Here is an 18,799-nt window from a genome sequence, read left to right as displayed (position 1 = left end):
CTGGGGTTTCTGGTCCTGCTGTGAGACCATTGCAACCTCTGGAGTCTCTGAAGGAGCTACGGGTACATTCTCATTCAGGTCCTCAGGTGGCTCATTCTCCCCACATGAACGCACCGAGTTCTCTACCTCTCTAGCTTCAGCTGTATCTTCTTGAATGGGCTCCTGGTCAATCAGCTGTTCTTTCAACGAGTGAGCAATCTTCCTAAAACGGACAAGCAGACAAAAAACATGGCTATGGTTAAAAAGCTGCTTACATTTACATCAAGATATGGAAATGGAAACATGCAGACATTCCTAAATCTTATCATATAAATAATTTTGAAATCTAATTGCAGTATGATTTTCTTTTAATTGACAGAAAGACGCAACAAAATGTTTGAGCTTGTCTGAAAGAGCAGAAAGAGACTGTTTGCTTTGTCATCTGGTTCCTCACTTAAGGACAGTCCCTCCTCACATGGTGCAGTGTGTGTTTGCATACTTATGTGTGTGTGTTTGTGTGTGAGAGTACATCCACGCTCTGAGTTTGGTAGGCATGTGTCATGTTAGAGGGGAAGGTTGGGAACAGAAGGCTTTATTTCAGAGGACACATCAGTCCTCTGCCTTCATCCCAGGACTGAACTGTTCTCATGATTTGATGTGATTTGTCATGATTTGTGTTTGGACTGTCATGCTCTGTGACCTGTGTTACACTTTGTGTGATACACAGTAACGTGCTTGTGCCCGGGTCGTTGGGAATGAACTCATGGACTTCACAAAGCTGAAAACAGATTTTTCAATTCCGCTTTAATTTCTCACCATTGGCTGCCATCACAGTCGTCTTGCCCTGATTGGTCAGACCAAGATGGATGAGACTGGGCGGTTGGTTGATTTGTTGATTCGTCCTCAGGTTCATATTTATTTGGATTCTGTTTTTATTTATTTATTGTGGTGAATAATTCTTTGTTGCTTTTCTTTCTTTGTGGTTTTGCTATTGTACAGCTCATGTAATGTCTGTGGTTGGGACACTGCTCCATGTAAAACACCACCAGTGTGTTTGAAAGGAGAGTGCACCCAATCTGTATCCTGCATGTGTGACCTGAAACACAGACCAACATTGTTTGAATTATCATTTTTAGTTCCCTGCTGATTTTCTTCATCAACTTGACATTTATAATGTTTTGGACTTTCCCTTTGGCCCATCTTCTCCATGGATTTGATCCACTCAGGTCATCATCACTGCCTGAGTGGGACATTGATCACTTTATGCTTGAATGATCCAGCTTTGTTGGTGTTACATGTCCCTCCACACCCAAAAAGGAAGAAATAGCAGCATGTACGGTGCAAAGGGGTTGTTTTTCTGTTCTTCTTTAGTGTGTTTACTAGCCTTCAACATCACTTTAATAAGAGTCACATATTTAAAACGAGGGCGTACACAGTATTACACACCTGCAACTAACTATACCATCATAGCTGCATTTTCTCTGCATCAACATGCAGCTTGATTTTGGTGTTTTCCTTTTTGTTTTACCTTTTCTACTGAATGCTGGTATACCACACCTTTCCACTTTGGTTAGGGTTAGATGATATAATGAAGATGACAGTGATTAGAGGATGACTATGAGGGGATGTGATGATGATTATTTAGCATGCTTTACTACACGGCTCCATGTTGTCAGTGCAGAGCAGCGGCTTCTTCAACGTCACTGAGAGAGTTGGAGGAGAACTTGTTGAACTCTGATCCAGCTGACAGGAATGAAGGCGCTGCAGGGAGGGAAGGAGCTCCAGCAGGGGGCGCAATCACACAGAGTAAAGCACCAATCAGAGCAACATTTGAATAGCAGACATGTTATTAGACAGACAAATCTACCAGACCATTATGCAAAGGTATTGAGCTGAATATGATTCATTTTAGAATAGCATTTCTAATTTATCAGTGTTTGCATTGAATATAACTCAAATATCACTCAAATCAATAATCATATTATAATCATATCATCTGCAGTAAAAAGGTTAAACACATAATGTTTAAGTTTCCTTTAAAGGACTCTGGTTCATAAACAGAAGCTTATTTGTGTTTTCAATGATAGTTCCTCTATTTTCTATCAATGGAAGCAAAGTCTGAGCTCTTCTTGCTCCAGATGATCTCATGTACTGAACAAGCAGGAAACACAACGTTTCAATTATAAGGACATTCAATCTGGATGCAAATGAATTGAAACCCTCCTGCAGTTTAAATGAAATGATCTTCATCTCTCCACTTTTCATCTTTTATAGCCAATATTGTGTTGTTGTTGTCATCCTGAGCTCAGTGAGGCTCTGCTGCCTTCAGTCACATGAAGCTTCACTGAGATGAGCTGCAGTGACTGTGGTCACTCTGAACCTGGGCCATCTTCTTCCTCCACACTCTCACTAAGCTGCACTGACAACACTGAGTCTGCTCCTCTCCGAGTATTTCACTCTTCCTCCTCGTCGCCCTGTTTCCAGCCTGATTCTCTGGTTTCTCTGCTGTGTCTCTCTCTTCTTCCCCTTTGTCTCCCTTTGGTCTGTATGATCATATTCATCCTCTAGTTCTCTGATTCTGCAGATTATTGCTCTGTTCTCTTCCGTGCTACACGTGTTTCTGCTACTTACAGAAAATGTGTTAAGGTGTTATCTATAAAATGACAGTTTCAATAGAAAGTCAACGTCTCTGTGTGTTTACAGCAGATACGTTTGCACAACATGTTGCACTGTGTAACTATGGATACACACAGAAAAGAGATGATGAAAGAGATGATTTAATATTTGTGCACAGATCAAATGATTTCACTTCCATGAAACATTTCAACAGTGACAGTGGTGACAAATGTATTTCTCTCAACCCTCCACATGACTTTGTGCTTCATGTTTCTCTGGATCATAAACCTCCATCAGAGAAACAAGCAGACGTTCAACCTTTCTAAATGCTGCAGGATGGAGAAACACAAGCTAACATGAGAGAACCTCAACCTCATCACACACACACACTGTAAACAGAAAACAGCTGATTACATCACAACATCTTCATCCTGGACAGCAAAACACAACATATTTAGTGTTTCTCTCTGGATTAAATCTCAAATGATCACAGATTGAAACCTACAAATAAGACACGAAAAACAAAATCAATGTTGGAATAATTTGATCCTTAATTCAACAGTCCTTAGTCATTAGTTCAAAATCATTTTCCTTGAACATAATCTTAGTTTATAACGTGACATTCATGTTTAAACATACTTAACCCACGAATAAAGTTGATCAAAGTCATTCATCTTCATTCATCTCAGTTCTCCTACAGTGAATAATGAAAAGTCTAACTCCACCACCAAAACAGAAAATCACAGAGAAATCTCAGCCTGACAGATTTTGAGCTCTTTGCTCTTTGCATCAGCAGCTTTTCCAACATAGAAATATGGAAACAGTTTCTCAGTGAAAGTGTCTCTGTAAGTGTAGATGTGAGTTGCGTCTTCAGGGTTGTAGAAGGACACCTCCCCCCTGTCATAGTCCAGCTGGACTCTGATCCTCTGGAGACTCTTCTTCACTCTCACTGTCCCACCAAGTCCATCAGTGTATTTTCCACTACCATGCAGCAAACACCAGAGTCCAGATTTTGGTGTACCATCCCTCTCCCCCTTCCTGTCAGCTGACTCTTGAGCCAAACCCACAATCCAGTGAGGAAGGTCTCCCACCTCCACCTCCCAGCTGTGTTTCCCTGAGCTGAAGCCCTCAGAGCCCAGAACAGTGACATATTGAGTGTGTCTCTCTGGATTATCAGGAAGCTGTTGGTGTGTGTCTCCAAGTCTCACACTGATCAGGTCATCAGACAGATAGAGCCATCTGTTTGCAGTGTTTGGGTCCAGAATGACAGGAGTGAAGGTGATGTTGTCCTTCATCTTGTCCCAGACTCTGAAGGACAGGTTGCCCAGGTGTTTGGCCACATCTATCAGGGCTCCTGAGAGCAGCTGTGGATCTGACAGTGAGCACTGGGATCTGGTTCTGCTCTGAGTGGCTTTGTAACTGCTGAGGAAGGACACGTTGTGTTTCTGCAGCTCTTCTTCAACAGCACAGATACTGTCTGAGAGAGAGGAGAGCTTCCCGTCAATCATCTTCATCTCTCTGGCCATAGCCTTCCCCTTCTGCTCCTCTTCCTCCCTCAGAGCTGCCAGTCTGGACTCCTCTTCCTCTTTCAGGAGCTGCTGGAGCTTGTTGAACTGGGCTCTGATCTGCTTCTCTGTGGACATCAGCTGCTTCTTGGAGTGTTGAAACATTTCATTGTATGTTTCTTTAGCTTCTTTGTATTTCTTCTTCTTGTCCTGCAGAGACTCTAAGTCAGATTCCAGTTGGTCCTTCAGCTCACTGACTGCTTGTTCTATAGGAACCACATTGTGACTTTGATGGAGTGAGAACTCACAGACAGAACAAAAAGCTCTCTGCTCGTCCTTACAGAACAATTTGGGCTTTTCTTTATGTTTCCTACACACCAGCTCCTCTTCCTCCTCTTTCTCTTCTTTCTGAGTCTCAGATGACCCAAACTTCAGTTCCCCAACAAAGGAGTCAGCAAGTTCCTTCAAAGTAAAGTTCACTCCTAATGTATCTTTTGATGATTTCCTTTTACAAATCGGACAGCTTTTGTTTTGAGCTTGTTTCCAGAATAGTTCCAGGCAGCTGGAACAGAAGCTGTGACTGCAGCCCAGAGTCACAGGATCTCTGAACGTCTCTGTACACACATGACAGCTCAGGAAACTTTCAAAAAGAGCATTTTTCTCTGCCATTTTCTCTCACACCCAAATTATTGTTGAATATCCACTCACTGTATGAAAATTCCCTAAATCTTCTTCTTTTAATCCACCAGATGATGTTTCTCAGTGCAGATCTCACTCCCTGTAATGGCGTCTATCCTCTGTTCAACAATGCATGAATCTACTCTCATTCTCACTTCCTCTTTCACAAGTTAATCATTAATCATTACAAATGCAGCCAATAAAACACGTGGACGATCTGTCCTGTAGGCTGTGGGACAGGGTGGACAGGATTGACTTCAGCTTTTTACTTCTGGTCCCAAACACTGCAGACCTCTCCTCTCTGTCTGGTGACTTCATCACTGTGAGAGATGAAGACTGACAAATGAACAGCAAGTGGAAGATTTCTGCTTGAACCAAATTTGGCATCTGATGTTTTCAGCATACAAGAGTAAATTGCATGAATGTGTGAGTGAATGTCAGGAGGCTCAGAATAAGAAACACCATCAGACTTTATTAGACGATCAGTCTCGCTCATGGTTGCAGCTCATGTAATTAGCTTTTATCATCCTGCACTTTAGACTCCAAGTGTCTCTGATCACCAGATAAACCACATGAATCTCCTCTAATCTTATTTGCTTTTAGCTTTAGATATACGAGCGTCAAACTCTGACCTCAACATAGAGGCCTTGCCTTGCCTCTACTTGCCCATTTATGAACGTCAGCAGCCAACCCAGGCAAGAAAACCTTTTAGAACATACAAGTGTACTTACAGAATTAAAACTACAGTAATTGGAGCATTTTAGATGTGGAAATTTGCTATATTTCTGCATTATTGAAATTGACTTTTTAAATGCACTAAAGTAATTTTCAAAAATCTAAAAGTTAATGTTAAAAGTTAAAAGTTGAAGAATTAGTGGTCAATAAGAGTAGATAAGTGATAATGCATAAGAGGTCCCGTTTAAGTACTTGAGCTTGGGTTTTGTCTCCCGAGACCCTGAGAAAGAGAGAGACACGCACCAGGACAATCACACCTTGCCCACTTCTCAATGAGACATAACTAAAGTTATAAATTCAGAGATACATAGATCAGAGTAAACAAATAATTTGGACAAATAGAGAGATAGGTGGGTAGAGCTTCCGCTTGAGAACCGGAGGGTCGCCGGTTCGAGCCCCTGCCGAGGTGCCCCTGAGCATGGCACCGAACCCTCAATTACTCCCCCCTCTGCGAAGGATGGTAATGTAATGTAATGTAAGTCGCTTTGGATAAAAAGCGTCTGCCAAATGATCGTAATGTTATGTAATGTAATGTAATGTAATTTAAAAGAACAGAAATCTTAGAATTGCCATATAAGCTGTTGTTAATTGTTACAACTGCTGCCCCTTCAATATTTAAAGTGACAATATCAGTGTGTGTGGGCATGTGTGTGGTCAGCGCTGACAGAATTGAATGCATGTGTGTAGTGAGGAAGTGGTCCCTGTGTGTGTGACTGCAAGAACAAAAGGGAGCCGTGTGTGTGTCCAGTTTGGGCTCCATTGCAAATACGAAGTACATTAAACTCTGAAATTTGCAGCTGAAAATTGTAGAAGAAGTACAACTAGTAAAAACTTGTACCATAAAGTAGTGGTCAAAATTAATGGTTGAATGTTCCTTCTGGCAACATAATCGGTTAAAAACCTGTTGCAGTGTTGTTTTGTTGTGTGCTGCGGGAGCACTGCTGTTGCTGGGTAGAAAAATAGCTGAAACTTAACTGTTGCTATATTCTGTGCTGTATTGCTATATTCACCCAGTGTGTTGAGACAGATGTGTACGCAGCGCTGTCCTGTGCCCGACTGAAGCATAGGAGGGGCGTATACCACCGAGTGGGCGTGCCTAGATCTCACACACTCGGGCCTGCTAAACAGGAAGAAAGGAGAGAGGCTGACTTCCCTCCTCCCCATCTGAGACTCTCTGGAGTCAGGTCTGACCATTTAATATTGTTTGGTTTACACCACATTATCTGTACATAAACTGAGAGCTGCAATACAGTATTGGCATATATTGTTGCATTGTTTAATTTAAATATATTACCAGATGCTGAATTCAGAATAAGTGCTTAAGAAGAGGTGACTTAGGACATATAACTACTATAAGTTGTGCTTAAAACATGTATGCTGCTTAACTTAGTGAATAAGACCAAATTGTAATTATTGCTGTTCTAAAACTACGCAATTGAGCCTATCCAGGTATAAAAATATCAAAAGACAATATTGAAATTGTTGATACGTACAGCAGAAATGGACAGGATACCGGTAACCCTCTTGGGAATGAAATATCCCCTGAGCAAAAAGACATAGAGAAAACATCTGAAAAATGGGTAAAGCTAACTCAAAACCTGTGCAGTCCCTGGCCAGCTGGAGGCACATTTGATGTCAATGCATGTGAAGAGATGCAACTGAGAATAAAAGACTACAAACCGTCGGACAAAGGCAAGAAAAGACAACAGAAGAGAGAGAAAGAGGAAGAGACAATTAAATTGTTCAAAGATGAAGGCACAAATTACAGGAACAGGTTGAGAGAAATCAGACGAAGCAGACAAAGAAACAGCTAGTGTTTCAGGAGACATTGACTTAGCTCCTTACAGAGCATCTCCTGTCCAATACAAAGAGTCGACTCCAAAAGTTTACAGTAGAGAAAGGAACAAGGAAGTTACGAAGGTCAAACCAAAAGTCTTAGATTGTTTTGCAGAGAGAAACCAGGCTCTGAAAGAGGAAGAGGCAGAGGCATATTGGTTGAAGTTTCACCAACTAGGTGAAAAAAAACAGGAACATACCAGGTATCAAGAGATAGAAGTAGAGACAGAATTGGAAAAAGGGCGAAGAGATGCTAAAGAAGAGAGAAGACACAGTATATGAAAGAGCAAAGTAGGAAGTGAAGCTCGAGGAAGTTAGACTGAAGGACCTCTGGAAGTAGAAAAGAGAGATATTGTGGCAGGAAGTCTTACATTTGCTGCAGGAAGCCAACAGGGGGCCAAAAGAACAGAGAACGATTATGACCTTAGATACAGACCTGCAATAAGGCCTCCAGACAGATATGACCCTGGGCAATATCCAATATTGATAAAGGGGGCACAGGGACAGTATATCCCTTGGCAAACACTCGACCTTGAGGGGCTGATTGCTCGACTTCCTAACATCCATGAGGCGGCCAGCAAATGGATAAAAGCATTCGAAGAAGAGACAGTGGGCAAAATATTGGCTTTTGGCGACATAACGGCACTGTGGGCCCGAACCATGGGGGCGCCAACGATGGAAAATGTCTTGGGCATGAGTGGCGCACACTGGATGATTGATCCACTAGCCGATGGAACTGAATTCAATCCATATGGAGCTGGCTTATGGGGGGCCCTGAGGAAAGAATATCCGATGGAGGCAGGAAACTGAGGATGAAGCTGAGAGAAGCCCTCTACTAACCACACTGTTCAGAACATCAGTGATAGAGGCCATGCCAAGCTCAGTAAAAAGCAGATTGGAGGACGTTGTGGGACTGACATCAAAGTCGCACAGAATTCTGTGACCATGTGGTACATGCCATAGAAAAATACAGAAAGGACGAGGAGAGAATGAGGGCGCAGGAGAAAGACATTCAAAGGAAACTTGCTCAGCTACAACTTAGTGAACTGACTAACAAATATAAGAAAAACTTTCAAGTCCCAGTTCTGAACAGTCAGTCAGGTGAAGAGACACCTGTCACTCAACCCTCTGCTCCACCTCCTGTCCAACCCCCTCCCATCATCAATGTCTATTCCCAATAGCAACGATTACAACAACAGGCTCCAAAGATGAGGAGACCACCTGCATCGCACCGCAGAGGAGGCAAGGGGGGACGACCTCCAAGACACAAGGACCTCCAAGTCTCTGCTGGGGATGCGGGCAGCCCGGATACAATCGCCAAAGTTGCCCATCAAACCCGTGGCCATCTCCCAATTGGACCGAACGGGGTTCTGGTGATCAGCCACCCCAACACAGACTAACGGAAGACAAACTGCTCTAAAATTCATGTCAATTTGTTAGGGAGAGATGGATTATGTAAATTAAAAGGAAAAAGCTGGTGTTCACCACAAGGTCTGTACATTGACACTTCTGGAATCAATCTTCAAATGAGCGTACCATCAAAAACAACAAATGTTTATTGGCTGGGGGATAAAACTGAACAAATGACTAAAATTCTACAGAAGTGGGAACATTTTAAATTTAATCTAATACATAATAATAGGAAAACAGGGAGCAGCCATAAATATTGACCCCCAATCCTTTCATTTTCAGAGTGATACAATGTTCCTGAATCTATAACATACATGACTTTGTGGGTAAATCTTCATTTTGAATCAAAAGACTTGAGGGGTACTTTTAGACAGCGCTAGTTTACTGTTTTATTTTTACTGTTTGTATTATTGAGTTGTTTACGCATCTGAAGGTTAAAAGCTCCAGAGTGCCCAGGTGGGCGTACATGTGTTACATGCTCTGTACGATGTCGGGGTTGATGCACAATGAAAGTTTATTATTTTGTTTACAGATGGAATGAGCCTCTTCTGTGCCTCAAACCTCTTTGGCTCTGATGACCTTCAGGACCTTTCACATAGAACAATGTGCCATCAAGAGATAAATATTCACATAAACTCATTTCAGTCACAGCGGCGACACCCTGAGGCATGTTGGTGTAACAGCAAGGTGACCCACTGCAGGCAGGAAATGAACCAGTACAGGTGAGACTCTTTCCACACTGTTGGACGCCTCCAAACTACTTTCCACTGGAGATGTTGCTTTGTTTTTACTCCCACTTTCCCATGTTTACATCACACACATGACCTGCAGCCACAGACAGCCGGAGAGACGCCAATGGGAACATTTGTCCTCAGCAGATATTCATTTTAAATGAAAGTATTGTTAATATGTTGAATATACTCTGTGAAATTATGAGTTTCTTTGGTAAGAAGCTGTATAAGAAGCAGGATGTATTGACGTGGTCCTGATGAGGAAACAACAGGTCAGTCTTCTAGTTTGTTGATTTACCTTTAAAGCATCCATCATGGCAGCACGTCTCACTAACATTTGGAATGAAAATGTCAAAGCTGCAGTGACGGTTTCCTCTGCGGTGACTCTGTGCAGACAGCAAATGCAGATGTAGAAAGAAATCAGGGAAAACCTCCACAAATCAGCCAAAGCAAAGAACAACACTGAGGAGCAGAGCAGCACACCTCCAGAGCAGCTGACAGGAAAGGAGGCGCTGCAGAGAGAGAAGGAGCTCCAGCAGGGGGCGCAATCACACAGAGTAAAGCATCAACAGGGCAGCAGATGGACGGCAGACTGATGCTTTCATGTAGCTGCACAATAAGAGGAATTTAGTGTTATAATACAGAATTAAGTTTAATATTTAGACAATCGTGTTTATTTTGAATATAGGAAAGTGAAAATCGAATCACTCAAAGCAATAATCATATTATAATCATATCATCTGCAGTAAAAAGGTTAAACACATAATGTTTAAGTTTCCTTTAAAGGACTCTGGTTTATAAACAGAAGCTTATTTGTGTTTTCAATGATAGTTTCTCTATTTTCTATCAATGGAAGCAAAGTCTGAGCTCTTCTTGCTCCAGATGATCTTATGTACTGAACAAGCAGGAAACACAACGTTTACATTTATAAGGACATTCAATCTGGATGCAAATGAATTGAAACCCTCCTGCAGTTTAAATGAAATCATCTTCATCTCTCCACTTTTCATCTTTTATAGCCAATATTGTGTTGTTGTTGTCTTCCTGCACACACTCACTAAGCTGCACTGACAACGCTGAGTCTGCTCCTCTTTGTCGTCTTTCACTCTTCCTCCTCGTCGCCCTGTTTCCAGCCTGATTCTCTGGTTTCTCTGCTGTGTCTCTTTCTTCTTCCCCTTTGTCTCCCTTTGGTCTGTATGATCATATTCATCCTCTAGTTCTCTGATTCTGCAGATAATTGCTCTGTTGTCTTCCGTGCTACACGTGTTTCTGCTACTTACACAAAATGTGTAATGGTGTTATCTATAAAATGTCAGTTTCAATAGAAAGTCAATGTCTCTGTGTGTTTACGGCAGATACGTTTGCACAACATGTTGCACTGTGTAACTATGGATACACACAGAAAAGAGATGATGAAAGAGATGATTTAATATTTGTGCACAGATCAAATGATTTCTCTTCCATGAAACATTTCAACAGTGACAGTGGTGACAAATGTATTTCTCTCAACCCTCCACATGACTTTGTGCTTCATGTTTCTCTGGATCATAAACCTCCATCAGAGAAACAAGCAGACGTTCAACCTTTCTAAATGCTGCAGGATGGAGAAACACAAGCTAACATGAGAGAACCTCAGCCTCATCACACACACACTGTAAACAGAAAACAGCTGATTACATCACAACATCTTCATCCTGGACAGTAGAACACAACATATTTAGTGTTTCTCTCTGGATTAAATCTCAAAGGATCACAGATTGAAACCTACAAATAAGACACGAAAAACAAAATCAATGTTGGAATAATTTGATCCTTAATTAGTTTAAAATCATTGTCACACTCCGCCCCCTCGAGTGTGGGTAGTGAGCCTGGAGGCTAACTGGAAACGGTGTAGTTTGACCTTCAAATGTCCAAAAAGTCACCGAAACAGAGTCCATTGGATGCGAAAGATGACGTGGTGTATTGTCCTTCAAATACAGTCCAGGCAGTTTGTGAGCAAAAAGTAACTCAAAATTGCATCCGTCAAAACAAAACACAACAAATAGTTACAACGCACCACGCAAACCACCATCCCCTCCATTTAAAGGCTTGGCCCGTCCCACTGGACCGTACCACCTTTAATTGGAATCAATCACATAATCTATAAACCCCACAGGTAATTTACCACACCAGAAATCATTATATACTGTTCACACTTATTTACCACACATACTCAATCCAGAAATAAGCTTACAAACCCCTTTTAACCCCACATTGGTTAGGGTTCACTAAGATGGACTGAGCATGCTCCCTACAGGCTACTCAGGCATTACAAAAGGCCGCCTACAACAAGGCTCGGGTCCTTTATCCCTGCCCAGCACCGGGAAGCACTGTGGTAAGAAAACAATTAGGCCTTTCCAATATTCACCTAATAAAGTGATACCCCTAAACAATAACCGTGTTTGTGTGTGACTCTGCAAACTGTATGAAAGTAACTAGCACAGGAAACTTCAGATGTAACGTGGAGCTCAGTGTGTGCACCCACCAAACTAACTATAGTATGCTACCTGGCTAACATGTGGCCAGTATATTGAATGATAGAGAGGTGTGCTAATGTAGTGCGTTACCAGTGGCAGGGGAAACTGCCACAATCATTTTCCTTAAACATAATCTTAGTTTATAACGTGACATTCATGTTTAAACGAACTTAACCCACGAATAAAGTTGATCAAAGTCATAAAAGTTCATTCATCTCAGTTCTCCTACAGTGAATAATGAAAAGTCTAACTCCACCACCAAAACAGAAAATCACAGAGAAATCTCAGCCTGACAGATTTTGAGCTCTTTGCTCTTTGCATCAGCAGATACTTCAAGACTGAAATATGGAAACAGTTTCTCAGTGAAAGTGTCTCTGTAAGTGTAGATGTGAGTTGCGTCTTCAGGGTTGTAGAAGGACACCTCCCCTCTGTCATAGTCCAGCTGGACTCTGATCCTCTGGAGACTCTTCTTCACTCTCACTGCCCCACCAAGTCCATCAGTATATTTTCCACTACGATGAAACAAACACCAGAATCCATATTGTGGTGTACCATCCCTCTCCACCTTCCTGTCAGCTGACTCTTTAACCAAACCAACAGTCCAGTCAGGATGGTCTCCCACCTCCACCTCCCAGCTGTGTTTCCCTGAGCTGAAGCCCTCAGAGCCCAGAATCTCAGCATATTGAGTGTTTCTCTCTGGATTATCAGGAAGCTGTTGGTGTGTGTCTCCATGTCTCACACTGATCAGGTCATCAGACAGATAGAGCCATTTGTTTGCAGTGTTTGGGTCCAGAATGACAGGAGTGAAGGTGATGTTGTCCTTCATCTTGTCCCAGACTCTGAAGGACAGGTTGCCCAGGTGTTTGGCCACATCTATCAGGGCTCCTGAGAGCAGCTGTGGATCTGACAGTGAGCACTGGGATCTGGTTCTGCTCTGAGTGGCTTTGTAACTGCTGAGGAAGGACACCTTGTGTTTCTGCAGCTCTTCTTCAACAGCACAGATACTGTCTGAGAGAGAGGAGAGCTTCTCCTCAATCATTTTCATCTCTCTGGCCATAGCCTTCCCCTTCTGCTCCTCTTCCTCCCTCAGAGCTGCCAGTCTGGACTCCTCTTCCTCTTTCAGGAGCTGCTGGAGCTTGTTGAACTGGGCTCTGATCTGCTTCTCTGTGGCCATCAGCTGCTTCTTGGAGTGTTGAAACATTTTATTGTATGTTTCTTTAGCTTCTTTGTATTTCTTCTTCTTGTCCTGCAGAGACTCTAAGTCAGATTCCAGTTGGTCCTTCAGCTCCCTGATTGCTTGTTCTATAGGAACCACATTGTGACTTTGATGGAGTGAGAACTCACAGACAGAACACAAAGCTCTCTGCTCGTCCTTACAGAACAATTTGGGCTTTTTTTTATGTTTCCTACACACCAGCTCCTCTTCCTCCTCTTTCTCTTCTTTCTGTGTCTCAGATGGTCCAAACTTCAGTTTCCCAACAAAGGAGTCAGCAAGTTCCTTCAAAGTAAAGTTCACTCTGGCATTATCTTTTGATGATTTCCTTTTACAAATCGGACAGTTTTTGTTTTGAGCTTGTTTCCAGAATAGTTCCAGGCAGCTGGAACAGAAGCTGTGGTTGCAGCCCAGAGTCACAGGATCTCTAAACGTCTCTGTACACACATGACAGCTCAGGTAACTTTCCAAAAGAGCAATTTTCTCTGCCATTTTCTCTGGTATCCAGATTGTCTATTTACTGCAAAACTCACCAAATTGAAGTTGTCCCAACTTTGTTTTTGAAGTCCTTCAACACAAATGTCTTGTGAGCTCTCACTCCCTGTAATGGCGTCTCGGCTCTGTTCAGCGACAACAAATACACTTTCACTTTCTCTGGCCTCTTATTCAGAAGTTATGCAATATCACAATGTGACCAGCAGATGGTGGTGACAGCACAACTTTCAGATTTTACCCTGTAAATGTCTTCTATGGCGCACTTCCCGGTGAAAATCACGGATCACTGTACTGTGATGTAAGGGACTAAACTGAATCTAAAGCTGTACTATGTAAGATTTGTATGTAAACATAGTGTCTTCTCTGCTTATTAAAGCAGCTGAGATCACAGACAACAAACACAAACAACATACGAGCCACTGAGAATACTAACTGTAGAGTAATTAGATTGAACTAAACGGAAGTTGTTTTTCTTTGAACTTTGTGGGTTTATAAAGAGAGATGACGGCTCATGATGCAGAGTTTCATGTAAAGGTGTCAAAGGGTTGTGTGGTGGTTTAGTTTCACTCTCATTTTGTAATATGTTAGTTCACAAACACTGTTATTGAATACAGAGTCAAAACAACGGAACGCTTGTTCACACAGTTGGGCCGTGTGTCAGTATGTGTTCATGTCTCTAGTCTGGGGTTTTCATTATCTCATTCCAGAATTGAGATGATTTAGACTCTCAAAATGTGTTAAACATATCACATTGTGGAGCTGTGCAGCCACAGAGCCTCTGTTTGACGTGAGTGTGTCACTAACTACACTGGTGTTCCATCAGCTGCATTTGGACTTTTACAGACGTTCTTTCCATTGTCAACTTCAGACGGATTGCAAGAAGTATCAAATTCTGTAATTTACGACAAAATCAGTCATAGATACATCTAGGCACGCAATGTTTTGAAGTGTGGCGTTCATCAGTATGAACCATTGTGTGTAATATCGGCCTAAATGAGATCGGTTCATAAGTTGGATGTTCGTCACACGGAAACTTCCCACTGAGAAGTTCAAACCTCATGTTCTGAGCTCCAAAATGGGTGAATCACCGTGGGAACTCAGCAAAAATGTGCACTTAACAATCCTCTCCAGCTTGGCTCAGCTGCACAGCTATCATGACTTTACCTGTGTGGACTAAACTAAGCTTAGCACATTCACACACAGACATAACACTGGCCCTGATAGATAAATATATATGTGGCATAAATAAATGCAACTCTAACATATGAATGCTTTTATTGTAGTTTGTCATAGTTTGTCAATATGAGCCTATACCTTTAGAAAGAAACAAAACCTCTTCAAAATTAGAAATGTCAATCATGGTTTCAAAAAGGTTCACCTGGAAATTGTTTGCTTGTTAGTTTCCCACAACGAGATGACGGCAGCGGTTAGCACAGCTGATGTTGCTTATTTGAAGGTTGTTTGCTGGACTTTTGCCTTTTCTTGCTGTTGGTTGAATACATACACAATGCTCATGTTATAACTTTCACTCTAAACCTTCAAAGCTCAGCTGCAATGTTTGTAGCTGGAAATCTACAGCACATGCTTCAAACTTTTTTCATTCCATATTTGTTGCTTTTCAAGTCTGCGTTGCAAGATTTTATTGGAACTTCTGAATTTGCTTTCAGCACTCCTCAGTGTGATTCCTTCTTCCTGTTGTACTTCCCACCTCCCTTCCCCTCAAGTTTTTTTTGTCACACCAACTTACTCTGTCCACACATGGGCGACAGTAACAGTGCACTGGAAATACAGTATGTAAAGTTTGATGTCATATCTATTATTATCGTTACTATAACAATGTTATTATTATATGATGTCATTTGTATAATTCAAATGTGATGCCAGTGGTTGATGATTTTTCTAAGTTTTCCTCTATCTTTTTAAGGAAGCATGATTTTGTCCCAATATTAACAGTGGCTGTTTTTTAGTGTGGTTATTAAGTGGAAAATTATATTGGCAGTTTTTGTAATTTGCTTCATGAATGTTATCTTTTACTGCACCCAAACTCATGGTCATCCTTTCCTAATTCTTTGGAAGGGGTGTGTTTCATGGATGTGAGTTGTGAGTGTACATTACATTACATTACAATCATTTGGCAGACGCTTTTATCCAAAGTGACTTACATTACATTACCACCCTTCGCAGAGGGGGGAGCAATTGAGGGTTCGGTGCCTTGCTCAGGGGCTACTCGGCAGGGACTCGAATCGGTGACCTTCCTGTTCCCAAGCGGAAGCTCTACCCACTGAGCTACTGCCTCCCAAAGTAGTAGTGTAGAGCAGGGGTCTCCAACCTTTTTGCCTCGGAGAGCTACTTTGACAAAATAAAAGTGTCGGAGAGCTACTCCTGTTTTACATTATTCATAACATTTATCCACATGGCTGATTCTCCACCCAAACCAGCTGAATAAGCGTCTTTTGTGTAAACATTTACAAAATGTCGATATCCAACACTCAACACTCACATTTTGTATCAAAATGCACTTTAATTCAGGAACAGAAGCGTTTTTTTCTAGAGAGTGAGTGCTTGTTTGTGTGTTTGTGCTTTGTTTATTCAAAAGGAATGACTTTGTAGAACTGAAGGAACCTGTTTCTCCTGGGTGGGGCTGTTGGTTGCTCCTGCTGTTGCTAGACAACTGTTGGATATCAGTATGTCTGTAAATCAGTGTGTTTGTCTTCCATTGAAAATGACTAACAGAACAGGTCCTACTGTTGAGGCGTCCCTTGAACATGACACAGAAGTCCTGTTCCACCTGCTGACTTTCCTGTTTCCAACTCATTGTTTCTGAACGTTTAAGTTTTCTTCATTATTACTGAAAAGCTGAAACATGATACATTGGTCTTTTATTTATGAAGATAAGTTGATGTAATTTTACTGCCCGGCACTGCAGTACAATTGTCTTAGAACAGAGGTTCTCAAACTGTGGTGTGATTCAAAGTTTGAAATCTAGAAGAATGGAATCGCAACAAATTGCATGTATGGAAATGGAAAAATGCACACATTCCTAAATCTAATCATTTAAATAATTTCAAAATCTAATTTATTATGATTTTCTTTTAATTGACAGAAAGCCACAACAAAATGTTTGGGCTTGTCTGAAAGAGCAAAAAGAGACTGTTTGCTTTGTCATCGGGTTCCTCACTTAAGGACAGTCCCTCCTCACATGGTGCAGTGGGTGTGTGCATACTTATGTGTGTGTGTGTTTGTGTGTGAGAGTACATCCATGCTCTGAGTTTGGTAGGCATGTGTCATGTTAGAGGGGAAGGTTGGGAACAGAAGGCTTTATTTCAGAGGACACATCAGTCCTCTGCCTTCATCCCAGGACTGAACTGTTTTCATGATTTGATGTGATGTGTCATGATTTGTGTTTGGACTGTCATGCTCTGTGACCTGTGTTACACTTTGTGTGATACACAGTAACGTGCTTGTGCCCGGGTCGTTGGGAATGAACTCATGGACTTCATAAAGCTGAAAACTGATATTTCAATTCCGCTTTCATTTCTCACCATTGGCTGCCTTCACAGTCGTCTTGCCCTGATTGGTCAGACCAAGATGGATGAGACTGGGCGGTTGGTTGATTTGGTGATTCGTCCTCAGGTTCATATTTATTTGGATTCTGTATTCATTTATTTATCTATTTATTGTGGTGAATAATTCTTTGTTGCTTTTCTTTCTTTGTGGTTTTGCTATTGTACAGCTCATGTAATGTCTGTGGTTGGGACACTGCTCCATGTAAAACACCACCAGTGTGTTTGAAAGGAGAGTGCACCCAATCTCTATCCTGCATGTGTGACCTGAAACACAAACCAACATTGTTTGAATTATCATTTTTAGTTCCCTGCTGATTTTCTTCATCAACTTGACATTTATAATGTTTTGGACTTTCCCTTTGGCTCATCTTCTCCATTGATTTGATCCACTCAGGTCGTCATCACTGCCTGAGTGGGACATTGATCACTTTATGCTTGAATGATCCAGCTTTGTTGGTGTTAAATGTCCCTCCACACCCAAAAAGGAAGAAATAGCAGCATGTACGATGCAAAGGTGTTGTTTTTCTGTTCTTCTTTAGTGTGTTTACTAGCCTTCAACATCACTAAAATAAGAGTCACATATTTAAAACGAGGGCGTACACAGTTTTACACGCCTGCAACTAACTATACCATCGTAGCTGCATTTTGTCTGCATCAACATGACGACTTGTTTTTGGTGTTTTCCTGTTTGGTTTTCCTTTTCTACTGAATGCTGGTATACCACACCTTTCCACTTTGGTTAGGGTTAGATGATATAATGAAGATGACAGTGATTAGAGGATGACTATGAGGGGATGTGATGATGATTATTTAGCATGCTTTACTACACGGCTCCATGTTGTCAGTGCAGAGCAGCAGCTTCTTCAACGTCACTGAGAGAGTTGGAGGAGAACTTGTTGAACTCTGATCCAGCTGACAGGAATGAAGGCGCTGCAGGGAGGGAAGGAGCTCCAGCAGGGGGCGCAATCACACAGAGTAAAGCACCAATCAGAGCAACATTTGAATAGCAGACTGATGTTATTAGACAGACAAATCTACCAGACCATTATGCAAAGGTATTGAGCTGAATATGATTCATTTTAGAATAGCATTTCTAATTTATCAGTGTTTGCATTGAATATAACTCAAATATCACTCAAATCAATAATCATATTATAATCATATCATCTGCAGTAAAAAGGTTAAACACATAATGTTTAATTTTCCTTTAAAGGACTCTGGTTCATAAACAGAAGCTTATTTGTGTTTTCAATGATAGTTTCTCTATTTTCTATCAATGGAAGCAAAGTCTGAGCTCTTCTTGCTCCAGATGATCTTATGTACTGAACAAGCAGGAAACACAACGTTTAACTTTATAAGGACATTCAATCTGGATGCAAATGAATTGAAACCCTCCTGCAGTTTAAATGAAATGATCTTCATCTCTCCACTTTTCATCTCTTATAGCCAAAATATTGTGTTGTTGTTGTCATCCTGAGCTCAGTGAGGCTCTGCTGCCTTCAGTCACATGAAGCTTCAC

The 18,799-nt window shown here is 41.5% G+C and overlaps 2 protein-coding genes across 2 annotated transcripts; both read right to left on the bottom strand.

The window, feature by feature from the left end:
- Window positions 1-3,028: 3,028 nt before the first annotated feature.
- On the bottom strand, window positions 3,029-4,769 carry LOC143005822 (E3 ubiquitin-protein ligase TRIM35-like). The gene has a single exon (XM_076157218.1). The coding sequence runs from the start codon at window positions 4,767-4,769 to the stop codon at window positions 3,336-3,338; it is 1,434 nt and encodes a 477-aa protein (XP_076013333.1). The 3' UTR covers window positions 3,029-3,335.
- Window positions 4,770-10,960: 6,191 nt separating this feature from the next.
- On the bottom strand, window positions 10,961-13,841 carry LOC143005799 (E3 ubiquitin-protein ligase TRIM35-like). The gene has a single exon (XM_076157186.1). The coding sequence runs from the start codon at window positions 13,709-13,711 to the stop codon at window positions 12,278-12,280; it is 1,434 nt and encodes a 477-aa protein (XP_076013301.1). The 5' UTR covers window positions 13,712-13,841; the 3' UTR covers window positions 10,961-12,277.
- Between the last annotated feature and the right edge of the window lie 4,958 nt (window positions 13,842-18,799).

Source organism: Genypterus blacodes, unplaced genomic scaffold (genome assembly GCF_046128005.1).
Source record: "Genypterus blacodes isolate CSIRO-AG114 ecotype Tasmania unplaced genomic scaffold, CSIRO-AGI_Gbla_v1 ptg000072l_1, whole genome shotgun sequence".
NCBI lineage: Eukaryota > Metazoa > Chordata > Actinopteri > Ophidiiformes > Ophidiidae > Genypterus > Genypterus blacodes.
The sequence above is the reverse complement of the archived record's forward strand: the minus strand, read 5'-3'. Positions and strand labels throughout refer to the sequence as shown.

Coding starts and splice junctions, on each gene's coding strand:
- LOC143005822 (XM_076157218.1), bottom strand. CDS start 4,769: ATGGCAGAGAAAAATGCTCTTTTTGAAAGTTTCCTGAGCTGTCATGTG.
- LOC143005799 (XM_076157186.1), bottom strand. CDS start 13,711: ATGGCAGAGAAAATTGCTCTTTTGGAAAGTTACCTGAGCTGTCATGTG.